General features: G+C 46.4%; 1 protein-coding gene and 1 pseudogene across 3 annotated transcripts in view; both read right to left on the reverse strand.

The window, feature by feature from the left end:
- Positions 1 to 15,945, reverse strand: part of PIP5K1B (phosphatidylinositol-4-phosphate 5-kinase type 1 beta) — a 295,704-nt gene that overhangs the window by 98,517 nt on the left and 181,242 nt on the right. For all 3 annotated transcript variants that reach the window (XM_044265941.1, XM_044265942.1, XM_044265943.1), the window contains exons 6-7: positions 8,788 to 8,940; positions 4,368 to 4,667 (exon numbers count right to left, since the gene is read on the reverse strand). In XM_044265941.1, coding sequence (XP_044121876.1) covers positions 4,368 to 4,667; positions 8,788 to 8,940 — 453 coding nt within the window. The remainder of the gene's footprint in view (positions 1 to 4,367; positions 4,668 to 8,787; positions 8,941 to 15,945) is intronic.
- On the reverse strand, positions 6,096 to 6,894 carry LOC122917005 (annotated as a pseudogene).

Here is a 15,945-nt window from a genome sequence, read left to right on the forward strand (position 1 = left end):
GGTACCGGGACCAGAGCAAGAGGGATCTCAGTGTCTCAAGCTAGGAAGAGTGGGGCTTTGGCTCAAGGGCAACGGGGAGCCTCACTTAGAGGACCTTAAGGGACCGGCGTCTTCTGAGCAGTAACTGAGGCAGGCTTGAGGACACGCCGCAAGGCAATGACCTTAAAAATCAGTAAAGATGCTCCTGCAAAGGCCCCAGGAGCGAATCACCAGGGTCTCAGTAAAGGCAGCGGCTGTGTATAGGCAGTGACGGGGGCAGCTCCAAGAGTTACTTAGGAGGCAGACTGGACGGGACACAGCGACTTACTGAGTACAAAGCAATGCCTCTCAGCTTGTTCGTCACGTGGGGATGGTTTGAATAAACCCTACTTCCTGTTTTTGAGAGCAACAAGTGAGCTAGGATGTCCCGGAGGGCGCCCGTCCCCACTGCCACCCTGGGCCAAGCTCACTTGCGGGTGTAGACGGCCGTCCGTGGCAGGCGGAGGGTGAGGCCGGGGCAGCAGAAATGCTTCCAGAAAGGGGACCCGGGGATCTACAGACCCACTTCCCTCAGATGCTGCCAATAACGTGGAGACTGCGGGGAGCCCAGGATCTGGATCCCGGCTTCTGGAAAGAGCTTCTGCTTGAATCGTATGGGAGGAAGCTCGGCAAGTTTGTAAGATACACCGCATTTCGTTTTCTAGGAGAGTGCCAAGCGGCTGGGTGCTCTGTGGAAGAGGGGGCCGGGAATGGACCAACACAGGGCCCAAGCTCGGGCCGGGGAAGCAGGGCTGCTCCAAGGATCCTGGCAGAAAACAGCTCTCTGTGCGGGGAGGCAGATCAGGCCATTTGGGACACAAGGGTCCTGAAGCAGCTCTGACTGGGACCGACACCGACGGGAGGAGACTGTGGGGAGCAGGACACAGCGGACACCGGTGAAGCCGGGCCAATGAACCATGCGCAGGTGTCTTTCGGCCAGTGCGCCCGCAACGGGAATGGGATCCTGGGGCCCGAGATGTCAAGCCAAGAAAATGGGAGCAGTGAACGGGCAGGAAGCGAGAGGCCAGCCAAGAGGTCGGGAGGTTTATCATAACTGCTTGGGAGCAGCAGACGAGCTGGGGTCTGAAGGTCTGGGATTCCTGGATCTGCCACTTCTAAGCTTTCAAGGGGACCCTGGCACGGCCGGAAAGCGCCTTTTGACATGCTTTGGCTCCCGACGGCTTTTCTCTCCTGCCTCATATGCTCTCCCTTACCATTAACGGCGGCAATGCCCAAGACTTCCAGCTCTCGGACCATGTCCTGCTACTTCATGTCTAGCTTCCACTGTTCTCTCTTCCGAAACACATCTCTAACTGCTTTGCCTGCCTGGACAACTCTTCCCCAAACCGAAGCCATGATGTCACCTACTCTGATCCACCCACAGCCCGAGAATATGATCACTGCACCTAATGCGCTGTACGACAAGGATCAGACATGGTGGTCCTTTGCCTCATGTTGGCACATAGTAGGCCTGCGGCGCGTGTCCGACAAGTGAATGAAAGGATGTATCTTAGGATGGGCCCGGTACACCTTCCTGTGGCTGGGCTGCGGATAGGGTAAAGCTCAGTCCCCTGCCCGCTGGGGGTTTGGCGGTAGCACTTCATGGAGACCAAGGGCCGTGAACCACAGATAGCACTGGAGCTAGTGCTGGGGTGACCCCCCATCTTCCCCACACCTCCGCGGCACCCCGGCCTACACTGAAGCTTGGTTCTAAAGAGTGAGGGGGATGTGAGGCCGAGAGACGCCCTCAGCAACGCCAACCTGTTCCAGCACCAAGGGTGGCGGCTCTTTGGAGGGACAACCTGAAGAGGGACAGCAGATCGCTGCCCAGCTCTAGGATGGCGCCTCTGAGCTTGGGACGAAGTGTGGGGGGGGTCCCGGGCTCCAGGGGACTCAGGATCCCCCGGAATGGATGAGTTGTGGAATGGATAAGCACTTTTCTGGGGAGACAGTTCACAGCTTCCGTCAGTTTTGCCAAGAGACCCATGACTATGGCATATGAAGACCCACTGCTCCGGAAATGGGCCCAAACTCCTCATGGCAGCTCTGCTCAGAGAACCAGCTGCTGACCGCAGGTCATAAAGGCCTTGGTCGCAGTCAAGGCAGATGGTGGAAGGGCCCTGGTGGGTCCCCCACAGTGAGGCAAGTACCTGCCCTCACCCCACCCTGAGAAGAGCCTTTCTGAAGACAAAGGTTGTGCATTAAGTTAAAGAAATCCTGCGGTCTGTGTTTAGGCCAAGAGCAAATGTAGCCAGGAAGAGGGCACTGGGGTTAGGACCTCCACGCTGACCTTCCACAAAACAACAAGTCTTCCGAAAATAAAAAATAAAAAGGCAGATCTCCAGGGTCTCTCTCCTGATGGAGAGTCAAGTCTGACCTCGTTCTATCAGTGCTGGGCTCAGGAAACACAAATAAACCGACGGATCGGGAGCTATGGCTTTTCTACGTTTTTTTCCCTTTTTTTTTTCTTTCTGGCACAGGACTCTGTGTTTTTAAAAGACAGAAAAAAAAAATGGCTTTCCATATGAAAGAGGCCAGAAGCACACACACGCACAAAGAGAAAGCAAATCTAAAAGCAAAGGGGATTGTACTAAACTCTGGGGAATTCAGAGTCACTTTTCACCCACATCCTGTAAGGGCAGAAAAAGCACAGGAAAAGGTTTTTGCTAAAATGTGAGCATTTTGTTTTGTTTTCTTTTTTAAAGAAAAACATGAATCATTCATATCCACCCAGATATCTGAATAGCACAGTTGGGATATTTTTGCTGTTGTTGTTGTTGTTTGCTCAGTTCCCACTGTTCCTCCCCTGACTTCTAAAAAGATAATAATAATAAAAAAAAAATCCTGACAGCGAATCTTTACATTTTAACTGTGAAGAGCACATGCTTTGTACCCAAACAGGTGTGGGCTCTGCCACTCACTTGCTAAGTAATGCTGGGCAGGTTTCTTAACCTCTTTAAGAGCCTAATTATCCACCAATTAAAATGGGAAGGTGAACAGTACGGGCTTCAAATGGATGCTGAGAAAATTAAATGACATGTATGCTGAAAAAAAGATCGTAGGCTAGCCTAGCTCACCAAGCATTAAGAATAGGAGCTATGCAGCTGCCTGGGGGGCTCAGTCAATTAAGCCTCTGCCTTCTGCTCTGGTAATGATCCCAGGGTCCTGGGATCGAGTCCCGTATCAAGCTCTCTGCTGGGGCGGGGGGCGCTGCTTCTCCCTCTGCCTGCAGCTCCCCCTGCTTGTGCTCTCTCTGATGAATAAATCTTAAAAAAATGTTTCTGTGGAGTAACATCTCTATCAATGCAACAACCCATGCCAATGAGACACCTCAGTGCATTCTCCCGCACATCATTACAGAAAGAAAAGACCCACAAATAGTAGGGCTGTGTTTCTCAGCAAGGATTTGTCCCCCGTCTCTGTTCTGACCAATGCAGGTCATCTGTCCAGGCCCACACAAGGTCCAGAAAGCCACAGTCTGGAAGGCACAGCTCATATGGCCCAGAAATCAGGTGCTGTGAGTCCTACCCACCCTGGCCAGGTCGGAGCCCAATGTCTGCCTGCCTCCAACTTGGCTGAGAACCAACTTGGCTGAGAACCTAAATGGTTCTCCCAAGGGCACCTGGGCCACAAAATGCTATTTCTGAGAATTTGTTCACCAAATGACCATCATTCTTCAGAAGAGCTCCATTTTCCTCTTTTTCTCCAAGGGAACCTTTACCTACTCTCTGTAAGTTCACCATGTCGGAAACATCTCTCCCAGGTTCTGGGTCTTATTATGTGGTTCCTAAGAATTGCAGGCTGGGGGACTCTAAATTCCTCCTCCTTTCTGACAATCACTCTGGCTAAGTCTGCATATAACAGTCTTTGCTCTAACTGTCGAGACTCATTCCTGATTGCCCAAAATAATCTCGGCAAATGTATCCCTTGCCTCATGCTTCTGCCTCGATCTAGAGATCGGCGTATCAACTCTCTAAACTTCTCTCCCGGGGGACTCTTACCTGTATTAAGGTTTGGATACGGCTTTTCTGGCTAATCATTACATTACACCTAATTTCCTTTCCCTCCAGCTTAACCACAGGAGTGGATGAACAGATTAAAAAACATGTTTCATTTTACCAAAGAAAGCAGACTAAGCTTTTTTTGTTTTTTTTTTTTAAATAAAATCCACAGATACTCCAGACAATTCCCTTATCATCCACCAATTCCTTCAACATCAAGGAAGCACGGATGGGCACCAGGACTGTGAATGATGAGATTGCCCCATGTCTGCTCTGGACATTCCTTACCAAGGCTACAAGACCACAGACACCTGTCCAAAGGCCACCACGGTGATGACATGTCCTTACCCGGCAGTCCCTCTGAAGTGTTTTCATGAGCGCATTGTACGTTTCTGTGTCAAAATATAACCCTTCGTGCATGTCTTGCAGGAAATCTAAGTCCTTAAACGTGGGGTTGGATTTTTCTCTCTCCTTTCGGGAAGCTCTTCGCTTGTAAGTGGAGCCCTTCAGGTCATATGTGAAGTGCATTCTCATGGAGCGTGGTAAGACGTTGTTCATCACCACAATCCTGATATTGATGCCTCCTGACTGCATGCAATACAGTCCATAAAATTTTGGCAAAAGAGTCCTTGGATTCTGGTTTAAGTTCTAAAAAGAGAAAAAAAACATGTAAATTTTATTTTCACAAAAGAAGACTGTATGTAAAATGTGTGTTTTCATCTAATAGGAGAATTAAAAACAGAGTGTGAGTCTCTTTATTCATGGTCATTACTAAAATAACCCCGTCTCTGATCAGATACTTGAGTTGGCTCATTGGAACAATACCTTAATCATTCTCAACCCATAGCATTAAAAGTGGTTGAACTAAAAATGGACAGAGAGTCCTGAGATTCAACTAAAAACAGGCAAAGAACATGTGTGACTATGATCTATGGGAGCTAAAAAGAAAATTAATGGCTGGGGTCTAATGATGAGCATTTTAAATTTAAAAGTATATTCCAAGATGGGTAGACCAACTTACAATCACACTTTGTAAGATAATGTATTTCCCCTCACCCTTCTTCCATGATGAGTAGCATCAAGCTTAAAATCTCTGTACACATGACAGGTTTAAAAAAAAAAAGTTAACTAAAAAAAAAAACTGGAATACCACTGACTATTAGAGAAATGTAACATGTGTATGTATTTTTAGCCATTTTGAAGACAATTTTGTGTTAATATCTTTTGCCTGTTCTTCTGTAAGTTTTTGTTATTATTGGAGTTCTTGATACACTCTGGATACTTATCATTTTCCTACTCTCTGTGGGGTAAATATTTTCTCCCAGTATGTTATCTTTTTTACTGTACTAATAAAAAATACAAGCCTATTTTTGTTTCACTTTAAAAGTAGGTGACAAATTAAGAACAGTATGCTGGAAAGCACTTCACATCATGAAAGTTTCTCTACTATCCCCTGATCCTGTACCAGTTCCCAACTTTTAACTACTGTCCTCACTTTTTATCATTCTAGAAACAGTCTATGTGCTTACGTTAATTTTGTGTCTGGTGTTTTTTGTTTGTTTGTGATACTGATGATTTGCCCTTGATATAATTACACTTAAGTATAGTCACATTTACGTACTTCTTTCTTGTGATTTCTTTTTGCTTCCTGTTTAGCGAAGCTTTTTATATCCTAAGGTCCTAAATTTCTTCTCTTTTCTTCCAAAATTTTAAGTTTGGTCATTATATTTGATTTTTACTCCATTAGAATGATTCTGTGTGTGGAAAGATCTGAAATATGGAATTATCTCAATTCACTGATGTATTTGTCTAGCACTGTATTATTTCATTAATATATTAATACCTTTAATAATAGAAAGTTTATGGGTTTTTGGTGTATGTTATGGCAGGTTCACTATCTTAATTCTTCATCAAAAATGTTTTGTCCAGTCTTACAACTCCTCCCTTCCACTGTTTGTTGTTTTTTTAAGTGCTCTTAAAATGATACTTGTTTTCCCTTTTTGTTTTTGTTTTCATTTCAAATGAACTAATTCAGGTCAAAATCCTATTGGCACTTTTTTAAAACACAGACTTAGTTCACTTTATTTCCTTTATAAAGCATGTGGTGGCCACAGCGGGAGCCTGGGTCCTCTGCACAAAGATTCTGGTATGGGTTGTTACAAGATGGTCAGGGAATCCCTGATGGGGAAACTTGGTGAACGTAGTCTGTTTCCAGAGTCGGAGTGAGCTAGCTCTAAGACTTGGTTATGACATCAAAAGTGGCCTTGGCGAAGTTGCCCAGGGTGGCAGTGCAGTCCTTGGCTGAAGGGGACCTGTTGTCTGTACTGGCCAGTATCAGTAGCTTCTTGGGTACAGGAGCTGAGGCAGTGCCAGCAACCCCTGGGGTCAGGAGTGAGGCACCCTAGCACAGAGCCACAGTGGCCGGTCACCATGCATGGGACAGCACAGAGCTTGCCAATCATGTTCCCCGAGTCACCTCACTACACAGGTCGATGGAAAACTTGTTAGGGATCATGGCCCCATGGATGGCAGTGGCGACCTCTTTGGAACATTTAACCCCCAGACTGCCATGTCCATTGTCATCTCCGATGGCAACAAATGCCTTGAACTTGGTCCAATAGCCAGCACAGATCTGCTTTTGCACGAGCATAGTCTTCAGAACCTCATCCTTGATGGGTGTCCCCAGGAAAAGTCAATCATCTCAGATTCCTTGAGAAGAAACATATCTCCTCCAGGACTTGATCTTCACATCATTGACCAGGAGTCCCAGCTTGGTGACAGGAATCCGCTCCTTGTCTTTGGCCCACAGAGAAGCCACTGTGTCTTTGCATGGCCCCTGGGACCCCCAAGCCCACCCACAACATTGGTGTCCCATGACACTTGGTGTTTTCTCAGAGATGCAGCCCTACTGGCATTCTTGGTTGGAATCAGACTGGGTTTAGAACATGATTTGGGAGAACTGAAATCCTTACAACACTGAGTTCAGGAACAGATTGTGTCTCATTATGTTATAACTTTGTTTTATGCCTTTCAATAACCACTTGTAGTTTCTTTCATATTGTTCTTATATATTTATTTTTAAAGACTCAAGAATTTTAGAGTTCCTATTACAAAAATTCTGTTGGGGTTATTGCTCAGACATTATAGTGCTAACTATTACTTGCTTTCCTGACCAGAATGATAGTCTGCCTTCATTCACTTGTATTTTTATTCTAATAACGTTCGCTGTTAAGTTATTGTCTTCATAAACAGGATCTCATTTTTCTCCCTTCTATTCTACTTATTCTAGATGATCTACATAATGGAATACAATGGATTGCATAGATATATCTTACATCCAGCAAATCTGCTGGGCTCTTGTTACCTCTAGAAACTGCTGGCTAATTTTCTTGACGTTTTACTCATTTTTAATTGTATTATTTACAAGCGAAGAGTATTTACACTTTTGTTTCTTTTCGTACTCAAAAAGTTATTCCTAGAGATTCTTGCAAATGTAGCAGAAAGGACCAATGATGGAAGGCATCCTTATCTTTTCCCATTATTTCCAATGAAATGGCTCTTGTTCTTCTCCATGAGGTACTATGTAACTCCTGAGGACTGATCAATGCATAATGTGTGTGTCAATTAATTTATGTTAAAACTTCCCTGCCAGTTTAAAGAATTTTAACCAGGAGAAGCTGTTGAATTTTGAATGCCTTGGTTTCTATGCAACATTTATTTGGATTACCACAAGATGTTCACATTTTTTCTTGTTAACTGGATGAATTACACTATTTGTTATACTAGCTTACATGATTGGGATAAACCACTTGTCCAGCTTGATCTTACCATTTCATTTAACTCCAATTAATTTCAAGTTAATAGCTGCATATGGCTAATGACTGCCCTATTGGACAATGCAGTTCTAGAACAAGAGACTAGTTCCCCTAAGTGTAGAAATCTACATGTTTAAGATCTACTTACTTAGCAGGTTAGTAAAGTGCAATGACCATTTGATCCCACTTTCACAAAATTATTCACAAAAAATGTGCATATGAACAGAATACATCAGGAAGGACATACACCGAATATTAGTAATATGTACCTTGGGCAAAGAATGAGAGTTGGTTGCATTTTTCTTGCTTTTCTGGATCTTCTGTGTTTTCTAATATAAAGTAGACAATAGGCTCTAAAAAATTTTCCCAGTTTTGTTCAGGATCAAAAATCCCATCCATCCTGTCCACTGAGATTTCATTTCGATTTCTGATCCCTGTATTTATATGTCTGATTCATCTCCAGCAGATTTGGGAATTAAATAATATTTTTACAGCTGTGTTTCACATATAGCTTAGCGCTCAATGAATGCTAAGCATTCACATTATGACTCTGGACTGGGAGCCCAGAACTTGGCAAGGCACTGCTTCCTTTATCTCACACCCTGTAATCTTTCTCTATCACAACAAGCTTCCAAGACAGGCATTTCATAGCTTTGAAAGATGGAGGAGACTACAGCTCAGAGGTTCTATGGCTTCCTTGTGGTCATACCATTCACTAATGGCTAAGCTGGGATTTGAACCCAGAACTGTGTGAGTCAACTATCCTCTGCTAACAGTTCTACTTGGTAAAATCTATTCAACAACAGTCACGGTAGAATCCAAATGCAAAACGAAGCTCACCCAAGAGAAAGAAACATGCCAGAGGGTTACTATAAAAAAAGCATGGGGGGGGGAAACCTTGTGGAAAGTAATTACATCTCATGTAGGAGTTTTAATTATCGACAGTTACTTACCATGTAATAGCCTGGCAGTAGCTTCTGAAGGAATTCAGCTTCTTTATGCTGAACGGTTTTGATGATAAATTCATCATCACTGGTCACAAAAAACAAGGATCCACTGGCTCCGGGGTTGGACAGCTCTATTAGAGGTTCACTGCAGATGGAATACTGCAGGGGTAAATAAATAAATAATTAAAAATGCACTACTAGGTATTTCTCCAGAGGATACAGACATCATGATTTGAAGGGGCACGTGCACTCCAATGTTTATAGCAGCAATGCCCACCAGAGCCAAACTAGGGAACAAGTCCAGATGTCCATCAACAGATGAATGGATAAAGAAGATGTGGTATATATATACAATGGAACATTACGCAACCATCAAAAAGAAGGGAAATCTTGCCATTGCAACGTGGAGGTAGATGGAACTAGAGGGTATTATGCTAAGTGAAAAAAGTCAAGCAGAGAAAAACAATTATATGATGTCGCTTTTAGGCGGAATTTAAGAAACAAAACAGAAGAACATAGGGGAAGGGAAGGAAAAATGAGATGAAAACAGAGAGGCAGACAAACCATAAGAGACTCTTAACGCAAGGAAATAAACTAGGCGGGGAGAAGGGGAAGGGGTAACTGGGCATTAAAAAGGGCATGTGAGCAAATGAGCACTGGGTGTTTACATGCAACTGATGAATCCCTAAGTTCTACCTCTGAAACTAGTACTACACTATATACTAATTAAATTGAATTTTAAATAAAAAATTTAAAAAATACATTCACTGTACACAAAGACTCCAAGGAGGAAAATCACAGGATTACACATCTAGACCATTCTGAAGTAGGAAGTTCTCTGTCATGAGCTTTCAAAGGAGGTTCCACTAAGAGGGCTCTTTGAGGTTTCTTTTTTTTTTTTTTTAAGATTTTTATTTATTTTTATTTGACAGAGAGAGATCACAAGTAGGCAGAGAGGCAGACAGAGAAAGAGAGAGAGAGGAGGAAGCAGGCTCCCTGCTGAGCAGAGAGCCTGATGCGGGACTCGATCCTAGGACCCTGAGATCACGACCCGAGCCAAAGGCAGCGGCCCAACCCACTGAGCCACCCAGACGCCCCTCTTCGAGGTTTCTAAAACTTTAATTGATCCATTTATCCTAATAATTCTATGAGAAACAGAAATGCCTTCTGAAACACCCCCCCCCAGTGTCACTGAGAGAATCATCAGTCATCACATTTGTCCAGTGAAATAATGCAAACAATGGTGTGGTCTACGGTGCTGTTTCCGGCAAGTGTCTGTAACGTAACAACTGAAGGTATGACTCATACTGTGTTTTTGTCACATGAACACCAACACCTGTTCTCTTCTCACTATTTACTTTCCCAAAAGATGTCATCCATGCACAGTTTCAGTAAGGAGAGGACTCTTAACAGCTGTAGCTCTAGGCCAGAACACTTTCAAAGGCTCCTTTTTCTTCTGGCAGATGTAGCCCTGGGTCAGATACAAGGCTCAGGATTAGAAGGGCTGGATTCCAGTCTCTACTCCTTTAGCTTAGCCACATATTCTTGGGCAGAGCACAACTTGCCCAACCATACATGGTGATTCTAGATCCCCCCCTACCCCCAATCTCTATATTCTCTCTCTTACTCATTTTGTTCCCAAACTGGAAATTTGGGCATCATCCTTGATGCTTCCCATTTCCTCACCTTTCATACCCAGATTATTGATTATATCTGTCCCCTTCATGCCCTCTCTTTTGCTCATACCCTAAGTTCAGTAGTTTCACATCATGCCTTCATTACTGTGGGAGACTCAACCTGGCCTCGAGGATCCACTCTTGACTTCTCTTGCGCGTTTTCTACCAGGAAGCCAGAGATGTTTCTAAAATGCCAATCGGATCTCATCCTCCTGTGTCTTCCTATCTTCCAGGGGTTTCTACCATCTGGTTAGAAGATAACACCCAGATTTCCTACCACAGTTGTCAAGGCCATGTGTGGCCCAGCCCTGCTCTCCAGCCTTCTCCTTTATCACTTCCCTCCTTAAAATCTAGCTCTAGACCCAGACAGCCACTTCCCCTTTCCGCAAATGTGCCAAAGACTCTCAACGACTGGGACCCTACATCTTCCTCTACCAAGACTCACCTCTGCTCTCCCCTCACCAGGCTGACTACTCCTCATTCATGAATTCATTTAGCTTGAGAAAACGGGTCCTGGGCATCTGTAATATCCCAGGCATTCAGGAAGCTTGGATCCCAACAGGAGAAAACAGGTAGGAAACAAGTAAGAAATTATGTATCAGGACATGGTAAGTGCTATGGAGAAGATGGGGCATGGAAAGGAGATAGGGTTGGTTTACCATCAATTTTGAGTAGTGCTGGCCACTGGAAGCTTCCCTGAGAAGGGGGCATTTGAGCAGAGGCCCGTGGCTGTCTGGGGGAAGGATGTGTCCAGGAGAGGGGAGGGCAAATACAAAGGTCCTGAGACCTGGGGAGTTCAAGGCATAGCCAGGAGACCAGTGGCCAGAGTCGAGGGAGTCAGGAGAGCAATGAGCACATGGGCCAGACCACAGAGGGTGGCACAGGTCACTGCACAGATGCTGACTTTTTCTCTAAGGGAGCTGAAAGCCAGAGGAAGGTCTGGAGCAGAGCACCACTCTGTCTTCTGTGCTGAGAAGCCACTGTCAGGGGACAAAAGAGGCCTGGGGCTCAGTGAGGAAGCCCTTATGTGACTCAGGCTTTCATCATCTGATGGATGGCACTTATTCCAGAAAACTCTTCTTGGTCCCATGAGTCTAGATCATCTTCTTCTTGGCACTGGATGTTCTCATCGTGGAAGTTACCACAAAAGACCTCAAATGCCCATTTCTTATTCCGTGTCCCCAGCAGCCTGCAGAGCTCCAGGACAGCACAAACCACGCGGCTCTCAGAGAGGGATATGATGCACATGGCAGGCACTAAATAAATTTTTGTTGAACTGTGGCTGAACGCCACACGCCACCAACAAGTGAAGGGCTATCAATCCAACCAAATGCCAAAGAACCATAGGGAAGTCAAATTTGGGGCCAAGGGGCTCAGTGTTTATCAACTAACAATTCCCACTACTGACCAGAGAGACACTGAGAGCAGAGGAAAAGGTCAGGACCCACAGGCAAGACCAGACCAGCCCCCGTGGATTTAAAGAATTGGGTCCCAAAGATGGAAACATCTAGAACATGCCCCAGTGCTTTTTCAGCTGGGCTTCTGAAGAGCGAAGTCCCCATCACAGAGAAATCTGAAAGGCGGGGAGTAGGAGGTGGGGGGAGGAAGACGGAGAAGGGAGACACCAGGAGGAAACAATGAAAAGGCAGTTTCTAGACGCTGACTTTAAATTAGCTTGCTTTGGCAGTGCATGGATAAGGGAAACAAAATTCTCTAAGGAAAAGAAAGCAGCGAGTGTGTGTGGCCTTTCTGAAAGTCAGGGCAACTTCTGTTTTCCAACTTCTCTTTCCTCTAGGCTGGCTTCCTGATGCTTCCACGCGAGCAGAGTGAGAAGGTGACTGCCATGATGGGTGTCTTAGAGATGAGGAAGGAAAACAAAAATAGCCCCAAGACCACATACAGAATGCCATGAACACCCCCGGGGAAGCAGAGGGTGTTTTCCCTGTTGTGGGTGCGGGACCCGTGTGGAAAGCTCATCAGTTGGACAGGCCTGGGACATGAAATCACTTCCCGACCCCTTTTTTTAAAAAAAACAAACTTATTTATTTTAGAGAGATAAAGAGAGAGAAAGAGGAGCAGAGGGAGAGAGAGAGAATCTCGGGCAGACTCCGTGCTGAGTGCAGAGCCTGACGTGGGGCTTGATCTCAGGACCCTGACATCATGACCTGAGCCGAAATCAAGCATCTGGCCCTGGACCCACTCCACCACCCAGGCACCCCAGGAAGCACCTTTTTTTTTTTTTTTTTAAATCAAGCCCTGTCACCCAGAGTCCAAGGAACCTCATCTCTAAAACGACGCTAACAAGATCTCCAGGAAAGCAGCTGGAAGCTTTTAAAGTGGGTGCTTTTAAAGCCGCTGGCAAAGAGTGACCACAGGGTTATCCCTGTTCCTAGTTCTTGCTGCGTGGCCATGCGCAGGGGAGGGGGGCAGACCCCTTTCAGGTGAGCAAGAGCGGGCCATGCCTCAGGCCCAACTCCGACAACCAGAGAGCTACCCACAGATACACCACGACACTCCTAGTGAGTCCAGAAGCAAGACGCGTCTTTTGCGCAATCACGAATCTGAGACGCCGGCAAACAAAGGGGTGGACCCGAAGCTCTTAGAAAGAGTGAGGGCAGACCCCGCACTCTCTTTAGGAATTCTGAGTCTCTGTTTTACAGGCTTGGAGGTCCTGGCACACAACCTTCTACCAGACAGGAGTCGATGTTGTGGAAGGGCAATGACAACACAGAACGCAGAAACGAGAGGCTGCAAACAGGGAAATTGGGCGGCGATTCAGGAGGAGCTGTCTAGAGAAAACCGGATTCAGACCCGAACATCTGTTTCCAATTAAAGTCTCAAATTCTTCTATAAGCAGTGACATTACAGGGGAAGTAGTTCGTTGGTTACTTGTTGAACAGTCCTCTATTAGGTAATTCACACAGGAATATGCACGCAAAAAGAAACTGTTTGGGCTCTGGTGGGGGTCACAACGCGGGAGCATCAGTGCGCAGACTGGTATCAGGAGGCCAGGATTCCCACCTGCAATTCTGCGGTTCTCATCCTAGAACCTGGTGACCAACCTTCTGGGCAACGGTGCCACTAAAGAGCAAATAAAGAGGCAGGACGGGAACATTTTAATTAGCCTTGATCCACAAGGCCCACGTGGACGCCCGCGTCTTCTGCACTTTCCCGCAGCCCTTTCTTTTGTGCGAGCTGTTCCAACGCATCCATTCTCTTCCTTCGATTTCCTGCAGGGCCTCCCGAAGATCCCCACTGGAAAGGCCACAAAGTACAACCCTGCTGGGCCCCGCCAAGGCAAGTTAACAATGTAAACCGGCTCAGCGTGGTGGAGATCATTCTTCCTGCCATTTTCTTCCCCCCGATAGTGTGAACTATTCACCCCCCTGCTCTCCACTGGTGCCCGTGAGTCTGGAAGGACATCATATAAATCACGCCGGATTCTGGAACACTGGGGCACCTGGGGGAGCAGGAAATCAAACCAAGGGCTTGTTGTCCAAGCAGAGATGTGGGGGAAAAACGTGCTCTGGGGGCCCTTGACCTTCTCTTGGGAGGCGTTTATTTTGGAACAAGTAAGCAAGGAGGTGTGTCCCCGTGCAGGGCACATATCAGCACTCGGGTGTGCGGTCTCACAATCCACATGATGCATGTTCCAACATGAAACGTGCAATTGGCATGCACGTGTGAACCTTCACGGTACCGAGAACAAAACAGAGTAATTCAGGCTCAAATCCAGACGCAAGAGCACAAAGCAAAGCAGAAATGCACTCATGTCACGGGGATTCAAGAGTCGATCTTTCTGGACAGTTACCATTATTGTAGAACGCTACCACCTCTTCACCCTTTTAGGTCAGTAGATCTTCACAGATACGGGTTTGATGAGCCCGTCTGATAGATGCCAGGATGGACTCTGTGCTCAGGATGATACTTTTAAATTTTTTTTCCTTCACACAGTTTTTTCATGGTGGTCTTATTTGATTCTCCTTTACTTCATCTGGGCTTAACTCTTCCAAAGAATGCTTTGTTGGAGGTGCTGACTCCTCTGGCCAGATGTTTCAGAACGGACACCTCACAGTCTGGTGGCTGAGCGAGTGTGAGGGTGAGATCACACTGAAGGAGAGGTCTGAGACTCCGTGGCCCGGGGGGCCAGCGGGTCAATGGACAAGCATGTGGGGGGAGGGCTGGGGGGTGCTTGTTCGAGTCCACACGGGGCCAGTGGGTCAATGGACAAGCACGCGGGGGGAAGGCTGGGGGGTGCTTGTTCGAGTCCACGCGGGGCCAGCGGGTCAATGGACAAGCACGCGGTGGGGGAGGGCTGGGGGCTGCTTGTTCGGGTCCAGACTGTGCGCCCACCAGCGTGCGTAACCTTGGGGACCTCTCCGACCCCAGCGTTAGCCTGTTCATCTACAATGAATGGTTGTGCTAAGAAGTCTGAGGGTTATACCTAATTCTGGGAAGCGTATCACGCCAGGTTCAAAGCCCTTTCTTCATCTACCACACTTTGAATCACGGGCTGGGGTTTTTCAGTTGAAGGGTTTGGAGGTGAACTTCTAGTTCTGGGCTGGGGTGTCCCCAGTGGGAGTCTCAGTGCCCACAGGTAGGCGGCCGTAACCACTGGGGTCCAGGCAGCCATGTTCAGCTACAAGACCTTTGTCTGTTTTTTTGCAGGTCCCAGAGATGGGTCTGGTTACAGAGAGGTGGAAAAACGGAATCCGACAAAAGCACTCTGACCTGCCTGTTCCTGTCTTTTTCTCCCCCACCCTCCAAGTCTTCATTATGGAAAATTTCAAACCTACATAAAAGTAAAGAGAACTGCGTAATTAACATCTCTCTACCATCCCGCCAGCTTCCACAATGATCAACTCCCGGCCAGTCTTGTCTCCGCTATACGCCAATCACCCCTCTGCCTGCTTCCCTCAGATTCTTTCCAAGCAAACCCCAGACGTCACAGGATCCCACCCATAGAAACTTCAGCGCGTGTCTCAAAAAGCCAAACGCTCCTCTTTGAAAACAGAACCAGAACACCATCATCCTACTGAAAACCCAATCCCTCAACCTCATCGAATACGTAGTCTCTCTTCAAATTTCACCAGCTTCCTATAATTTAAAAAAAAAAACACACAAACTGTTTATTTGCATGATCTGGCCCCGTCTTTCCAACTTCCTGATCCAAACCTTCCTCTCCTCACCATCTTGGTCCACCCAAAGTGCTTCTAAACACATAAGCATTTGGGTCTCTGGTCCCACCTCCCCTCCCCTGAATATGCTTCCCTTCTTTTCCACCTACTCAAATCCCTTCTAATTTCTACATCGCAGTTAAACCACTTCACACCCAGAAGAAGCCCTCCTCATCCTTGGTACAACAGACAGAGGCCCCCTGCCCCCTCCTCCGACATCCTTGGGTACTGACTGTCTAGTTACTGCCCGGTAAAGTTTGTGATTCTCCCACATAAGCAAATCATCATTCCAGCTGGATTTTAAGTTCTCT

Source organism: Neovison vison, chromosome 9, assembly GCF_020171115.1.
Source record: "Neovison vison isolate M4711 chromosome 9, ASM_NN_V1, whole genome shotgun sequence".
NCBI classification, from domain to species: Eukaryota; Metazoa; Chordata; class Mammalia; order Carnivora; family Mustelidae; genus Neogale; species Neogale vison.